The following is a 15940-nucleotide window of genomic DNA, read 5'->3' as shown; positions in this document are numbered from 1 at the left end:
ATGGTTTTCAAAGTTTCTCTTCTTGTTGATGTCTAGTTTTATGCTACTGTGGTACGAGAAGATACTTGATATGACTTCAATTTTTAAGTTTTTTTTGAGATTTGTTTTGTGTTTTAACATATAGTCTGTCTTGGAGAATGTTTCATGTGCTAATGAGAATAATGTATATATTCTGTAGCTGTTGAGTGAAATGTTCTGTAAATGTCTGTTAGGTCCGTTTGGTCTAAAGTGCAGTTTAAATCCAATTTTTTTTTTTGTATACTGAGTATACTGAGAGTGGGGGACTTCAGCAACCCATTATTATTGTATTGGAGTCTTCTCTCCCTTTAGATCTGATAATATTTGCTTTATATATCTAGCTCTGCAAGCTCATCTTTAATGGAATGTTTTCCTCTGTGGGTGTTTGGTGTGTGCAGAGTGGAAAGTGGTTTTGTATTTGAGTCTGCTGAGGTCCTTTGGGTCTTACAGATCTGGGCCAACTTGGTTTTATTGGGTTGGAATCCTACTGAAACTATTCCAAAATATTGAGATAAAGGGAATTCTCCCTAACTCATTCTATGAAGTCACCCTAAAGCCAAAACCAGGAAAGGATATAACAAAAAAGAAAACTACAGACCAATATTCCTGGTGAACATAGATGCAAAAATCCTCAACAAAATACTAGCTAACTGAATCCAAGAGCACATCAAAGAGATAATTCACCACGATCAAGTGGGTTTCATCCCAAGGATGCAGGGATAGTTTAACATATGCAAGTTAAGAAATATGATACATCACATAAACAGAATTAAAAACAAAAACCATATGATCATTTCAATAGATGCGGAAAAAGCATTCAATAAAATTCAGCTTCCCTTTATGATAAAAACTTTCAACAAACTAGGCATAAAAGGGACTTACCTCAAAATAATAAAAGCCATATATGACAAACCCACAGCCAACATCAAACTGAATGGGGAAGATTTGAAAGCATTCTCCCTGAGGAATGGAACAAGGCAAGGATGCCCATTTTCACCAATTCTATTCAACATAATACCAGAAGTCCTAGTCAGAGCAGTCAGGCAAGAGAAAGAAATAAAGGGCATCCGAATTAGAAATGAGGAAGTCAAACTATCACTGTTCACTGATGATATTATTTTATACCTAGAGAAACCGTAAGGACTCCTCCAAAAGACTCCTAGATTTGATTAACAATTTCAGGAAAGCCTCAGGTTAAAAAGACAATATACACACATCAGTAGCACTGCTATACACCCACAATGACCAAGCTGAGAATCAAGTTAATAACTCAATCCCTTTAATAACAGTGGGAAAAAATATAAAATACCTAGGAATATACTTAACCACGGAGGTGGAAGATCTCTACAAGAAGAACTACAATACAAAACACTGCTGAAAGAAATAATAAATGACAAAACAAATGGAAATACATCCTATGCTCCTGGGTTCATAGAATCGATATTGTGAACATGACCATACTGGCCAAAGCGATCTATAGATTCAATGCTATTCCTATCAAAATATCAACATCATTTTTCCCACAATTAGAAAAAAGGATCCTAAAATTCATATGGAACCAAAAAAGAGACCAAATAGCCAAAGCAATCCTAACCAAAAAGAACAAATCTGGAAGCATCATATTACTGAACTTCAAATTATACTACAAGGCGATAGTTATCAAAACAGCATGATATCAGCATAGAAGTATACACATAGACCAATAGAACAGAATAGCAAACCCAGGAATAAAGGCAAATACTTAAAACCATTTGATCTTTGACAAAGTATACAAAAACATAAATTGGGGAAGGGACACCCTATTCAGCAAATGGTGCTGGAAAAACTGGCTAGCCACATGTAGAAGAATGAAACTGGATCTCTATCTCTCATCTTATACAAAAATCAACTCAATATGGATCAAAGACTTAAATCTTAAGACCTGAAACCATAAAAATTTTAGAACATAACCTAGGAAAAACTCTTGTGGACATTGGCCTAGGCAAAGAATTCATGACTAAGACTCCAAAAGCAAATGCAACTAAAACAAAAATAAATAAATGAGACTTAATTCAACTAAAAAGCTTCTGTACAGCAAAAGTAAGTAAACAGAGTAAACAGACAACCCACAAAATAGGAGAAAATATTTGCAAACTATGCATTCAGCAAAGGACTAATATCCAGAATCCATTATACAAGGAACTCAAACAAATTACCAAGAAAAAAAACAAATAATTCCATCAAAAAGTGAGAAATGATACGAATAGACATTTATCAATAGAAGATATACAAATGGCCAAGAAACATGAAAAAATGCTCAACATCACTAATCATCAGGGAAATGCAAATTAAAACCACAATGAGATACCACCTTATTCCTGCAAGAATGGCCATTACTAAAAGTTCAGAAAACAATAGATGTTGGCATGGATGTGGTGAAAAGGGAACAATTATACACTCTTAGTGGGAATGTAAATTAGTACAAACTTTGTGGACAACAACATGGAGATTTCTTAAAGAACGAAAAGTAGATCTACAGTTTGATCCAGCAATCCCACTACTGGGCATCTGTCAAAAGGTAAAGAAGTCATTATATCAAAAAGACACCTGCATAAGTATATTTATTACAGCACAATTCACAATTGCAAAGATATGGAACCAATCTAAGTGGCCATCAACCAATGAGTGAAGAAAATGTAATATGTATACCACAGAATAATACTCAGCCATAAAAAAAGAAGGAAATGTCTATTGCACAACTTGGACAGAGCTGGAGGCCATTATTAATGAAGTAACTCAGGAACAAAAAAAAAATATATGTTCTCACTTATAAGTGGAAGCTAAGCTATGGGTATTTAAAGGCACACAGAGTGATATGGACTATGGAGACTCAGAAGGGGGAGTGTGGGGGGGTGGTGAGGGATTAAAAAAATTATGTATTGGGTGCAACGTACACTACTCAGGTGACAGGTGCACTAAAATTTCAGACTGCACCGCTATACAGTTCATCCATATAATCTGAAACCACATGTACCCCAAAGGCTATTGAAAGAAAAATAAATAAATATGTTTGGCAAGAATAAAAAATATTATCGGCTTGGAATGCGTGCTTTACATATAAGCGGTATGAATTCAAGCTCCTCATCCACATATGGCATGAGTTTACGGTTTTACTTTCTCATGGATGTCTTTTCCCCCCTCTACAGCCCTGTGGATGGCAGGCTTTTTTTCTCCTCTCCTGCACTGATGAGATGATGAGAAAGGTTTTTCTAGTTCTTGTCACATGATCGGCATGCCTCTGGGAGGTCCTGGTTTGTGTAGGGAGTTTAGTTGCTTCTCCTGCCTTGCATGAGTTGTTATGTCTTCTCTGCTTGCAGGGACGGTGAACCCAGCTGGAGCCACTGAGGCTCTGTTCTGCTTCACCTTGGGCTCCTGCTTAGTGCTATGCTCTGGACATCTTTCTTTTTTTCTGGAATGTGAGGACTTGCTTTCTTTCTCTTGATTATATATTTTAAAACTTTTCCTTTTTTTTGTATATGGTTTTGCAGGTGGAGGGGCGCTTCTGCATCACCTCAGCCCATATTGCTGCACCTTAATGTAAGAAACAGAGACTAAGGGATCCATTGGTATATACACAGCAGAAATAGGGAGAGAAATCCCAGAAGGAGGTGGGAGGAGCACACAGCAGAAGAACAAGGACAGAGCTGGTCCCTGGGAGCCATGGAGAACAGCTTTTAGAAAGGTCCTTTCGGGGGATGTGTGGCCAGCTTTTCCCAGATGTGGCATATTGTTCACCTTGCAGACTCAGGAGGCTTCTTTGAAATGAAAACTCAGAAGCACAAAAGCAGGGAGATAGGCTGAATTTATAAAGGGAACCCAAGGCACTGCACACTGTCTCTCTCAATCTCCCTCCCTCCACCTAGCTCGCTCTCTCACGCTCTCTCTCTCTCTCTCTCATTACTCTCCAAGGAGAACTGCTTAGGAGTAATTTGGAAACTTCTAGCTGCTCTTGTGAACCTGGGAGGGACTCTTCCCTGCTTCTGTACCAACACTCACCCCGCAGGGAGCTTCAGAGGCCTCAGGAGGGTGGCGTGGTTTTGTATGTTGCATGTCGGCTTGCCTGCTCTTGCCCTTCTCTCGGTGTCTGTCTCTGCATCTGGTTACTTTGGGGATGGCTGTGACATCTGTGATAAGAGCAAAACCCATATTGCTCAGATCCTGTTCTTCCCTTTCCCCTCCACTCCTGCTGGACTACTCTTAGCCATTATCTCTTTGAATAGTGCCTTTCCAGCATCCCAAATCCCACAAACCCACACACTTCAAGGTTCTTTTTTAGGGTCCAATTGGAAGGCATTTGGGCTTCCGTTTGGAGGAATCTCAGTTCTGATTTTGTGGATTTTCATGGCTATGAGGATATCTTGCAGCTTGGAATGTATTTCAGCTGTGCAGGGCAAAACAAGCTGTGTGCGTATGTCTGTGTGAGCCTGCAACAAGAAGGCTTGGCTTTTACACCACTTCCTAAGTTTTCAAACAGTCACCAACTCATATCATCTCTCTACAACCCTGGAAGTGAGTAATGCTGATATCAATATTCCCATTGTACAGATGAGGAAACTAAGCCTAGAGAGGCGAAGTGACTTCCCCAAAGTCCACAGTAAGTTAGAAACAGAGCTGTGTTTATTGTCCAGGCATCCAGCCTCTGAGCCTTGTGCTCTTTTCTCTGCCCCATGCTGTCCACACATGTTTGTGCAGGCTTAAGTGGAGACACCCACTTCCTGTCTACACCCAGGTTTCTGTCAACCTGATCACAAGCATCCCATGAAGCCTCCCTGCCCCTTACCCCACCCCGTGATGGCATGCCATAGACTAGGAGAGACTTAGTTCTCTCCTCCCTTTTCTCTCCTGGCTCCTGTGTCTTTTAGATATTGGCTACTGCTGGTGGCAGACCCCAGACAAAGGCAAATGAATTGTTGACCCAGCTCAGAGAATTTATGACATTACATTTTAAAGCGAGTCTGGGTAGAAACAATGGGCAACATCATCTTTCTTGGCATTACTTTTTATTGAATATAGACTTAGAACAATTTTTAAATAATTTGAATATAATGCTTACAATATACAGTTCTTTAATCTTACATATATTTCTTCAAAGCACAAAACTAGAAATTAAAATCAAAAGGCTATACACGTATATATTGCCATAAATCTAGAACTATTTTATAAAAATAGAACTCAAATATTAACTTTATATATTTTAGCAACTTAGCAGTATTGTAAGGTGGCCACATACATTTTATTATGCATCACTGTTCCAAATGACTGTCTTGTTTTCCATCTCTTTGGGGACACCTGGAGCAGGCTCCTTTCCCAGGATCCCCACAGAGATGCCCTTGGCCATGGCTCAGTGTTGCCTTTGCATAAAGACTCAGTGCACCCGTGTATTCTTGGAGGGGGAAGACCAGCTTCCAGCCTCTTCCTCAGAGAGAGGAAGTGTTCCCTCCTGCCAAGCGTTTACTGTTTGCGCTTCTCATAGCCCTCACAGTGCATAGTTTGATATCTGAATGTACAGAGTGAGTTACCTTTCCATGTGCTCGGAGAATAGCAAATATGAGTTTGAGTCTGTCATATCAGTGTAAATAGTTTAAAAGAAAACCACCCAAACAATGCCCACTGGGGTAATGTCATCCCAAAGGTAGGCCCCATGAAGCCTCCCTGCCCCTACTTGACCCCATGATAGCAGGCCATAGACTAGGAGAGACTTAGTTCTTTCCTCCCTTTTCTCTCCTGGCCCCTGTGTCTTTTAGACATTAGCTACTGCTGCTGGCAGACTCCAGACAAAGGCAAATGAATTGTTGACCCAGCAAGGTCCTTGACACACATGCTCTCCAATCCTCATAGTCTTGCAAGTGGGGACACTCTTGTTCTCATTTGACAGTGGAAGGAACTGCGTCTCTGGGCATGCATGTCATTTGGCCGAGGTTGGTGGGGCTGCCTGGCCCCATAGCTGGAGCTCTATGTCTGCCCAGAAATCCATGGAGGGAAAGGAACCGGAGGAGAACTCGGATCTGCACTGTGGTCACTTGGAGAGAACAGACAAGTAGCTTTGGGCCAACTTACAGCAGGTGGGCTGCCTTTCCCCAGAAAACCCAGGACCCTTGTGCTGCAACTTCCTAAGCAGAGTAGGAAGGTGGCCGTGGGAGGGAAGGAGCATAAATCTCAGGCCAATGACTTAAGTTTGTATGTTCAAAGGGTAGTGCCCAAATCTCCCATGACATCTAATAGAGATCCTCCATCTAAAACCAGGGGTTCAAGGAACTCACTTCTTGAGGCTGCTTGTGTTTTCAAAGAGCTGAGCAAAGGTCAAATGCCCACCCCACCTCTGCCAGCCTGTGACAGTCCAGGTAGAAGTGTGGAGAGCCTTCACAGTGGCACAAAGAAGGGAGACCTACAGGATTGCTGGGCTAGAGCAGAGTGCTCAGCAGGAAGCAGCAGGATTGGAGGGATGTGGAGCAGAACACACGGGCTCTATGCTGTAGATTTCTCTGGTTGCTTTCTTACTCCCTCCCTCTGCCCTTTAGACTTCCCATAAAAATGTGCTCTAATAGGAAGTGCCTCTTGTGTCTCTCCTATGATCACAGTCTCTGGAGACATCTCAACTCTGCCTCTGCTGACCTGCCTGTCCTGCCCATGCTGGAGCTGGAGCTGGGGCTGAAGCTGGAGCTGGGGCTGGGGCTGGGGCTGACTCTGGACGAGGCTGTGCCCTCCTCCCAGCCCTGCTCCCTGCCAGCTGTCCCCTAAGTCCCTGAGGCCAGAAGAGAGCCCTGCTCTAGGCTCTACCACATGGGTTTTTGTCAGAGTCCCTGGATAGCCTGCTCCAAATAAAGGAGCCCAGCTGCCTAAGGGTCCTGCTTGAATCACTAAGAATTTCTGAAATTAATGTCAGGGTGGTTTTCTTAAAAATCTCTGTCTTAAAACAAAACAGATAATGGAAAAACCCAAAGTAACCATCTCTCTTCACCTACTGGAGCATGTAGGAGGGGAGGAGAGGGGAAAAGATGCAGAAAAAATGCAAGTGGCAGGACCCCGGGAAGGGGCCAGGTCCTCTGCAAACCCACCGGCACCAGGCACCATCTGTTTGGGGCTGTGCCCCTGGGCTGTGCACCATCTTGGACTGGCCCTGATGCCACCTGCTAAGCAGAGAGTGGCAGCAACTCCAGGGCAGTCACAGATAAATTTTTTTTTCCTTTCAGAATAGCTGGACACAATTTTCTAAGCTCAACAGAAGGCTGCCCCTGGGCACGAAAGCAGAAATGTGTTTGTGGGCCCAAGTCACTATATTTTAAATGGGCTTGGGCTCTGTGGTGTGTGTGGGAGGAGCGGGTGCTTGCAGGACTGTACGGCTCAGTGGAGACACTGGGAATGCCACGATAGGAATGCTCTGAATCTCAAAACACAGCCTCCTCTCCCCCAAAAAAGAAAAGAGGTAATGACCTGGAGTTAGATTCTTCCTTCCTAACTCATTAGGTACATTGCATGTAATAGAGTGACTCATCCTTTCCTTGGGCAGAAGCATCACCTGGACATACTAGGTCCTGCTAGGGAAGGAGACATGAACACTAAGCTTCCAAGGACCACAGAAGGAGTCCTTAGTGTGGTTCCCCAGTGCATCCAGGCTGCCTCTGAGCCAGGCAGGTCCCATTTCCCAGTGTGCAGGCCCAAAGCCACCTTGAAAATGACGATTCCCATGCATGAAGAGGGGACCCTTTCCTCCTAACACTCCGGCTCTGTGTGATGTCTCTGTATGGTCTGTGAGTTGGACCCTGAGGACAGGGAGCTGTGGAAAGCTGGGGTAAGGGACGGGAGTGGGGATCTGCAGGGTCTGGCTGTTCTAGAGGCTGGGTTTGGGAGGTGAAACCTAGTGGCAGGAGTCAAGGTTGGTGTCCCTGGCTGGGCCTCGTGGCTTTTTCCTTTGTTGCCAATGGCTTGCTCTCAGTAGGCGGCAGCAGACTGCAGAGGTCTCTCATGTCAATGAGGCTTTCTTCCACAGCTTTTGCAAACTTGCTAGAAGAAGTCTCTTTGCAGCTGTGAAAGCTGGAGATGCAGAAAAGGATGGTCTCTGGCTGGGGGTTGTAGCAGGCACCATACCCATTTGGGACCACAGGACCATAGCAGCAGAACATCTCCGTGGTTGTGGGCACCTGGAGGAGAGGACAGGTCAGGAGCTGCTTGTTCTGGAATGCAGCCTGTCAGCCTCGACTGGGCTTGGCTTCTCTGTTTTCCACCTGGGGGTTTGACTGAATTAACCAAATCAAGTGATTGCTTTAGCATGGATGGACACAGCCAGAGTCATAAAAACAGACTCATCTAACTGCATGATATCAGAGGATGAGGGGCCCCAAGCCCACTCCCTGGTGTGCAATCTGCTCTACTTGTGGAGTTGGAAGCTCCCGGAGTGACCTGGTGCTAGGTCTTGGGCTGAGTCTCCACTTCACCTGGGGGCCATTTGAGGCACGGAGGCAATCAGGTAATTTACTAAATGGTCCCCTGGTGGCATCCCACAGTTAGATGCTTTCCGGAGGGAGGAATTTATGAACTGGAGGAAATCTGGCCCATCCTCTCTGTCGATTTCCCCCAGATCCTTAATTACTGTCAGTATTGCCTGGCTTCTCTGATTTCTCCCTGCAGCCTGGCCATGCACAATTACCCAGAGTTGGGTGTTTCAAAGATTGCCATCAACTGGAGTTTTACTTATGCACCTAGTATGTTTTGAATCAGAGTGCCGAGATTTTGTAATCCAGATCACAAACCAAGAAAGTATGTTTCTGAAAGCATTCAAGCCATAAATGCTGCTTTCCAGTTGGAAAACAACAAAACTCCCACACCCCAGATTAATTTTATTAGCTGGTCCTTGGGAAAAAAATAGAAAGGATTCTTGGGCAGGTGCAGGGCCTGGTTTGTTTTAAACCTACAGGTTTCTGGTGCTGTGTGCTGAGGCCTTTGGAAGTGACACTGGCTGTTTTAATGGGGCAGAACAAACCATTAGTCTTGCTAATAGAGTCACCGCATTGTCAGATAAATTTGCCGTGCAATAGCCGAAGGCCATAAAGCCATTCCAAAGCACTTTTTGCCCATGGATGATTTCCTGAGAAATTTATGGTGCTGTGTTCTGTCCTCGTTTATTCACGTCTGCATGCTCACTGCCATAATGACAACATCCCATTACTGAGTGGGCTTCTGTCCTCAAACACAGCTTATCAACTCCAGTACTGCCCACATCCAGCCTTTCGCAGATGAGGTGGCATTTTAGTAAATTGATGGCTGTGGGGCATTTCCCCTCCTAAACCACGACCTCTCTCTAATGGATTGCATTCTGTCTTTGTGGCAGTGGCTCTCATACAGGACACGCTGAGGCACTGGTTAGATGTTGGGCTGGCCACGAATGTTCTGCTGTTGGTTGCATGGCCCTTTATAATAATATCTGTGACCTATTTAGAGGGCCCTGTCCATGCCAGGCCCTGGGCTGGGCTTTCTCCCTACATAATTGTATCTGGCCAAGCCAAGACTTCACTGCAGACCTGCTGGGCATCAGAGCCTGTGGAAACCGTGGCAATAGATTGAAAGGTAGTAAGGTGTAATGGTTAGGGCACCAGAATGGGTATGTTCCTGTACTGTCTCCACCTCGGCTAAGTAGGGTCTGCTGATTACTCCCATTTAGGAGATGGGAAACCTTCTTCTTCCTTTTTTCTTTTTTTGAGACAGGGTCTCACTCTGTCACCTGGGCTGGAATACAGTGGTGCAATCAGGGCTCACTGCAATCTCCACCTCCCCAGCTCAAGCAATCCTCTTATTTCAGCCTCTTTAGTTGCTGGGACTTCAGGCACGCACCACCATGCCCAGCTAATTTTTAAAAATAGGGAGATGAGGTCTCCCCATGTTGCCCAGGCTGGTCTCAAACTCCTGGGCTGGAGCAATCCTCTTGCCTCAGCCTCCCAAGGTGTTGGGATTATAGTTGTAAGCCACCAAGCCTGGTCAGTAAACCATCTTCTAATGAACATTCAGATCATTTTGCTGAAGGTCACATAGTTCAGAAAAAGCAGAGGCAGGATTTGCCTGATTCCAGCTAGTGGGCTTGTTGTCACTGCTCTTTAGAAAGCTTACTGACTACACTACTCTTGGGCGATAGCTGCACGGGGCTGTACCTGGCTAGTGGAGAGGACAAACCGGTTGCTCATCAGGTAGGTTTCATCCATGAACATCTCGGGCAGCTCCTTGCACATGGCCCGGGCCAGCTCCCGCAGTGCCAGCAGGTGGTTGTCAATGGCCATCCCTGTTATGGCCTGTGTAGTTGGGGACAAAGAACAGGAGATGAGAAGTGGGCCCCCTGCACCTCCTTGTTCCCTCCTCTGTAGTCTACAGGACTACTGGTGACTCCAGCAGCCACGGCTCATGCTTACCCAGTGCCTGCTGCCAACAATGTGTATGAGTGGCTGCTCAGGACTGACCGCTCTACCATGCGGCCTCTGCTCCTGGGCCCTTGCGCATTTCCACATGCACTGAATGAGTCCAGAGCAGGTTGGGTTCTAGCTTGAGACATCTGAGCTAAAGGTTAGTGAGTCTGAGCATCCCCTACACAACTACATCTGCCTGGTTCTCTAAGTGGAAAGAATGGGGCTGGCCTGGTCTTCTCAACTACCAACTGCTTGGGCAGGGAGAGAGTTTGGGAAGAAGGCTGTGTGCAGAGCTTGGAGACTACCGGATCCTGTGCAAGCATTGTGAAGGGCGTCCCAGGCTGTCCTGAACAGACTCTCACCACAACCAGCGCTGTCTCCTCCAGTAGAAGCCCAGGGAACAAGAGATAGAGGATAGACGGTGTGAGATCTGTTACTGAATCTTGGCTGCTATTTCATGGCTCAGGATCAATTCATTTAAACTGGATCCATAATCTAAGAAATCGTTTTGAGACAGGAACTAGACCCCTTAGCAGGCTCAGCTGACATTTTCAAGGGGAAAGAGCCTGTTGAATGATAAAAGTTCTTTTTCTTTTTACCACAAGATATTTAAACTTTTATCAAAGGATAGAAATATAGAGAAAGCTCCAGGATGTCAATGTAGGAGGGGTTCACGGAGGGTGAGGTGTCCGGAAGTGGGGCCGGGTACTCATTCTACAGCTCCCCCACTTGAGGCTGGGTATGTAGTATGCACACTGGTTTTTTGGACTGCATGTTTATTTGGAGCAATTCTAGGGGCTGATGGAGACTCAGGGGGCCACCCTGACCCATAGTAATCACTTTTGGGTCAACATCAGGGTAACTGTGAGTAACTCTTGGGGTTTCACAGTTCTGTAGGATGGCCAGTTAGCTGTCAAAGCCCTGCACAGGAGGAAACTTCCCATTCACAATGAACTTGGTATAGGTTTACAAGGCACGTTTAGGGATTTGACAGCTGTTCTCTTTCAGTTGCGAATGAATGCATAAAGATGACTCAGGCTCTGGTCTCTCTGAACGCACCTAATTAGAGGCTGAAAAGACAAACATTACACAACCACAGCTCACTTTAGACGTGCCCTACCTGTTAGGACAGAAGGAAAGAACGGTGAGCCCATCTATGAAGGAGACTACTCTTTTAATTTCTCTGGTTTCCTCTATTTAATTCCTGATTTCTGTTGGTCCATAGAAGCAGCTTCCCTGTGAACAGTCAACTCACCCCTCTTTTCGCCACCTTGGAATAACTGTAGCAAGGGAGACTGAGTTCACAGGTTGTTTGGCTCAGAGCCATGAGTAATAACGAGTAAAATGACTTATAATTCAGTCTTTCATTCATTCATTTAAGGAATCTTAATTGAGTGCCTACTATATGCCTGGTGCCGCGGGTCCTGTAGCCACAACAGAGAACAAGACAGTTGTAGACTCAGTCCTTGTGGAGCTTATGGTGTAGTGGGGGACAGATTTCATCAACCATGCAAAAAAACATGATCATAAACTCAAGTGTGAGGAAGGGAAAACATAGAACAGTGGGAGAGTTAGTGATGGGGGCTCTGGACCACCTTGCCATTGGAACTTTATTTCTCCACGACCACTGGCAAATATGCTTACCAGTTATTAGGTTTCCTTGCTTCTTTCCCCCTTTCCTTACCCTCCATGTCCAACCACACACCAGATTCACATCCTAAGCATCTTTGTATCTCTCCTTTCCCCAAACCCATCTCTTTGATTTGGTTGTTCTCATCAACTTAAAATTGTTAACGCAACCCTATGGCAATGCTTTGGAGGGTGTTTTCCTAGACATTTTAATAAATTTAAAGTTGTTATTGTCATATATTTATATCGTTTAGAAATCCAAATAAACCAAAAGCCTAGGTCATTTTGCCAGCACGGATTCCTACCCCACAGAGGTAATTCCTTACAGTCTTTTAGCTATTTCTTTTGGGTATATACTTTCTTTCCTCCAAACATATGCTTAGGTTACCACTACTGAATTTCTCAGTTTTACCTATAATCTTCTTGTTATAGACAGTGAAATTTCAGCTCTTTTTTTTTTTTTCTGAGATGGAGTCTCACTCTGTCGCCTAGGCTGGAGTGCAGTGGCGCGATCTCGGCTCACTGCAGCCTCTGCCTCCTGGGTTCATGCCATTCTCCTGCCTCAGCTTTCTGAGTAGCTGGGACTACAGGCACCCGCCACCACACCTGGCTAATTGTTTTGTATTTTTAATAGAGATGGGGTTTCACCGTGTTAGCCAGGATGGTCTCGATCTCCTGACCTTGTGATCCACCTGCCTCGGCCTCCCAAAGTGCTGGGATTACAGGCGTGAGCCACTGCGCCCGGCAAATTTCAGCTCTTTTATGACCCCGCTCCCCCAGCACACTTCTACTCTCCCATCTTCCCAATAAGATTATGTTTTAACTCTTTGTAGTTTGATCAAGATACAGCATAATCATGTATACAGAACGATATACATAAGTATAATTAAGCAAGTATTCACAGCTGGGTCATGTAGTGTACTATGATTAGATTTCCTTTCTTATTGAATTTTTTGTTTTCCCTAGAATTGACAATGTATAAATTATTTTTTTACTTCCTTAGCTTTCCATGTATCTGTTTTATTTATTTATTTATTTACTTTTGAGATGGAGTTTTGCTTTTTCACCCAGGCTGGAGTGAAGTGGCGTGATCTCGGCTGACTGCAACTTCCACCCCCTGGGTTCAAGTGATTCTCCTGCCTCAGCCTCCTGAGTAGCTGGGATTACAGGTATGTGCCACCACACCTGGCTATTTTTTGTATTTTTAGTAGAGATGGGGTTTTGCCATGTTGGCCAGGCTGGTCTTGAATTCCTGACCTCAGGTGATCCACCCACCTCGGTCTCCCAAGGTGCTAGGATTACAGGCATGAGCCACTGTGCCAGGCCCCATGTATCTGTTTCTAATTGATTCCTAAACATGCAGCAAGAATTTCATTTGTCCTCTCACTTCTTGCTTCTTTATGGACTGATTGCTCTCTAGGTGTACTCAACAACTGTTGATTTGTGATCTCCTTTTACTGTCATCCTGCGGGCACCCCTCTATCTTTTTCTTGTGTTAAATCTTCTGGTTTTTTTCAGCCTATGATTTCCTCTTTTATGTTTTATTTTCTCACTTTAGAAGTCTACATTCTCCAGTAGCTTTATGAGAAATGGTGCTTAATAAGTAAAATGTTTGAGACTTTCTCTGTCTAAAAATATCTTTGATGTATCTTCAAACTTGATGACAGTTTAGCTGGGTATGAAATGTGTGTTGAAGGTCACTTTCTCTCAGAATTTGAAGACACTGCTCTTTTTATCTTCCACCTTCCAATGATGCTGTTCAGAAATTAATTACATCTTTTTTATGGATCTTTGTATTTGATTTTTTTATCCTCTGATAGATTTTAGAATCTTCTCTTCATGTTTAGTGTTGTGAAATTTCCTTTGCTATGAGTCTTTTCCATCTATTAAGCAAGTTATTTGGAATATTATTCTCCTGGACTAAGCCTCTTTTCTCTCTTATATTTCATCTCTTTATTGTGTTGATATTTTGGGGATATTATCTCAGATTATCTTCTAATTCTTCCACTGAATTTTTTTCTACCATATTTTCCCCCAGAGTTATTTTTATTTTCTGAAAAATGTTTTTAGTTTCCTATCATATATAGATGTAATAACTCCTTTTATTTTTCAGAGAATCTCAATGATCACTTTTAAACTGTTCAATTGTTTCTTGTACTTTTTTCATTTCAAGTTTTTGTTTGTTTGTTTGTTTTTTGAGAAGGAGTCTTGCTGTGTCACCCAGGCTGGAGTGCAGTGGTGCAATCTCAGCTCACTGCAACTTCCGACTCCCGGGTTCAAGCGATTCTCCTGCCTCAGCCTCCCTAGTAGCTGGGATTACAGGCATGTGCCACCACACTTGGATAATTTTGTTGTTGGTGGTGGTGTTTTGGTTTGTTTTGTTTTTTGAGATGGAGTTTCACTCTTGTTGCCCAGACTGAAGTACAATGGCGTGATCTTGGCTCACTGCAACCTCCACCTCCCGGGTTCAAGCTATTCTCCTGCCTCAGCCTTCCCGAGTAGCTGGGATTGCAGGCATGCGCAACCATGCCTGGCTAATTTTTTGTATTTTTAGTAGAAAAGTGGTTTCTCCATGTTGGTCAGGCTGGACTTGAACTCCCAACCTCAGGTGATCCGCCTGCCTCAGCCTCCCAAAGTGCTGGGATTACAGGTGTGAGCCACCACACCTGGCCTTTTTTGTATTTTTAGTAGAGACAGGGTTTCACCATGTTGGCCAGGCTGGTCTCGATCTCCTGACCTCAGGTGATCTGCCTGCCTTGGCCTCCCAAATTGCTGGGATTACAGGCATAAGCCACTGTGCCTGATCCATTTTAAGTTTTTTTAAAAAGATTTTTTTAATTAGCAAAAATATTTGTTGGTGTTGGTTTTACTCTTTTATGTCTCCTCAATGTCGGAGGATCTATGGCTATTTGTATTTAAGAATAAAGCACTGAAAATATGATTAGAAGATTTATGTATGATAATGTATTTGTTAACCTGGGGGCTTCACTGTCCTTACAGTAGCTCTTCTTCAATATTAAAATGGTTCTTAACTAGCAGCTCTGCCTCTTGGCAAACCACTACCTCATCTGCTGACCAGGCTCTTTCACTGTGGGCCCCAACCATTAGTTTCTGTGAGTGTTCTCTCTTGGCTTGGTCAATTTTACCACAGAGAAATCTTCTAATCTCCTGCTTGGTGAGGGATGGTTACAGAGCTAGTTCCCAGTGTGTATGGAGCTGAGTGGCTGAAGGGCTTAATAGTAAGTAAGAAGAAAGTAGTAAGACTTTAATTAACCAATGAATTTCCGTACAGTATTCCCTCCCTCAGCCATGCTTAGTGTCCTCAAGTCTGGAGTCCTTCTGCTTCAGCCTCTCCAGAGAATGAACTTCTAGCCCACCACTGGGGAGGGGGGCTAGTAGCCTGGCTGCCTGGGGTGGTAGAGAGGAACTGAGGGTCTAACTGCTTTTTATATAGATCATCAACTGCTATGGTTTGGATGTTTGGGTCCTGTCCAAACTTCATGTGTTGAAACTTAATGGTATGATAGTATTAGAAGGTGGGACCTTCAGGAGGTGATTAGGTCATAAACGGGTTTAAGGCTCTTATACAAGAGGCTGTACACAGTGTTCAGCCCTCGGCCTTTCCACCTTCCACTATGTGAGGACACAGCACTTGTCCCCTCAGGAGAATGCAGCAACATGGCACCATCTTGGAAGCACAGAGCAGGCTTTGCCAGACACTGAACCTTCTGGCACCTTGATCTTGGACGTCCGACCTCCAGAACTTTAAAAAATAATTATCTGTTCTTCATAAATTACCCAGTCTCCCAAGCTTCTCTCACTGTTTGCTGAGTCAGTCGCCATGTGTTCTACTTTCCAGCTCTAAC

At 44.1% G+C, this 15940-nt stretch overlaps 1 protein-coding gene across 1 annotated transcript in view; it reads right to left on the bottom strand.

Moving 5' to 3' along the window:
• Positions 1–5156: 5156 nt before the first annotated feature.
• The window catches only part of CHAT (choline O-acetyltransferase), a 53497-nt gene continuing 42713 nt past the window's right edge, over positions 5157–15940 (bottom strand). Inside the window, exons 14-15 of the mRNA XM_003809022.3 lie at positions 10197–10334; positions 5157–8195 (exon numbers count right to left, since the gene is read on the bottom strand). Coding sequence (XP_003809070.2) covers positions 7926–8195; positions 10197–10334 — 408 coding nt within the window. The 3' untranslated portion in view covers positions 5157–7925. The remainder of the gene's footprint in view (positions 8196–10196; positions 10335–15940) is intronic.

The sequence above is a fragment of the Pan paniscus genome, chromosome 8 (genome assembly GCF_029289425.2).
Source record: "Pan paniscus chromosome 8, NHGRI_mPanPan1-v2.0_pri, whole genome shotgun sequence".
Lineage (NCBI taxonomy): Eukaryota > Metazoa > Chordata > Mammalia > Primates > Hominidae > Pan > Pan paniscus.
This window is presented reverse-complemented; position numbering and strand designations above follow the sequence as displayed.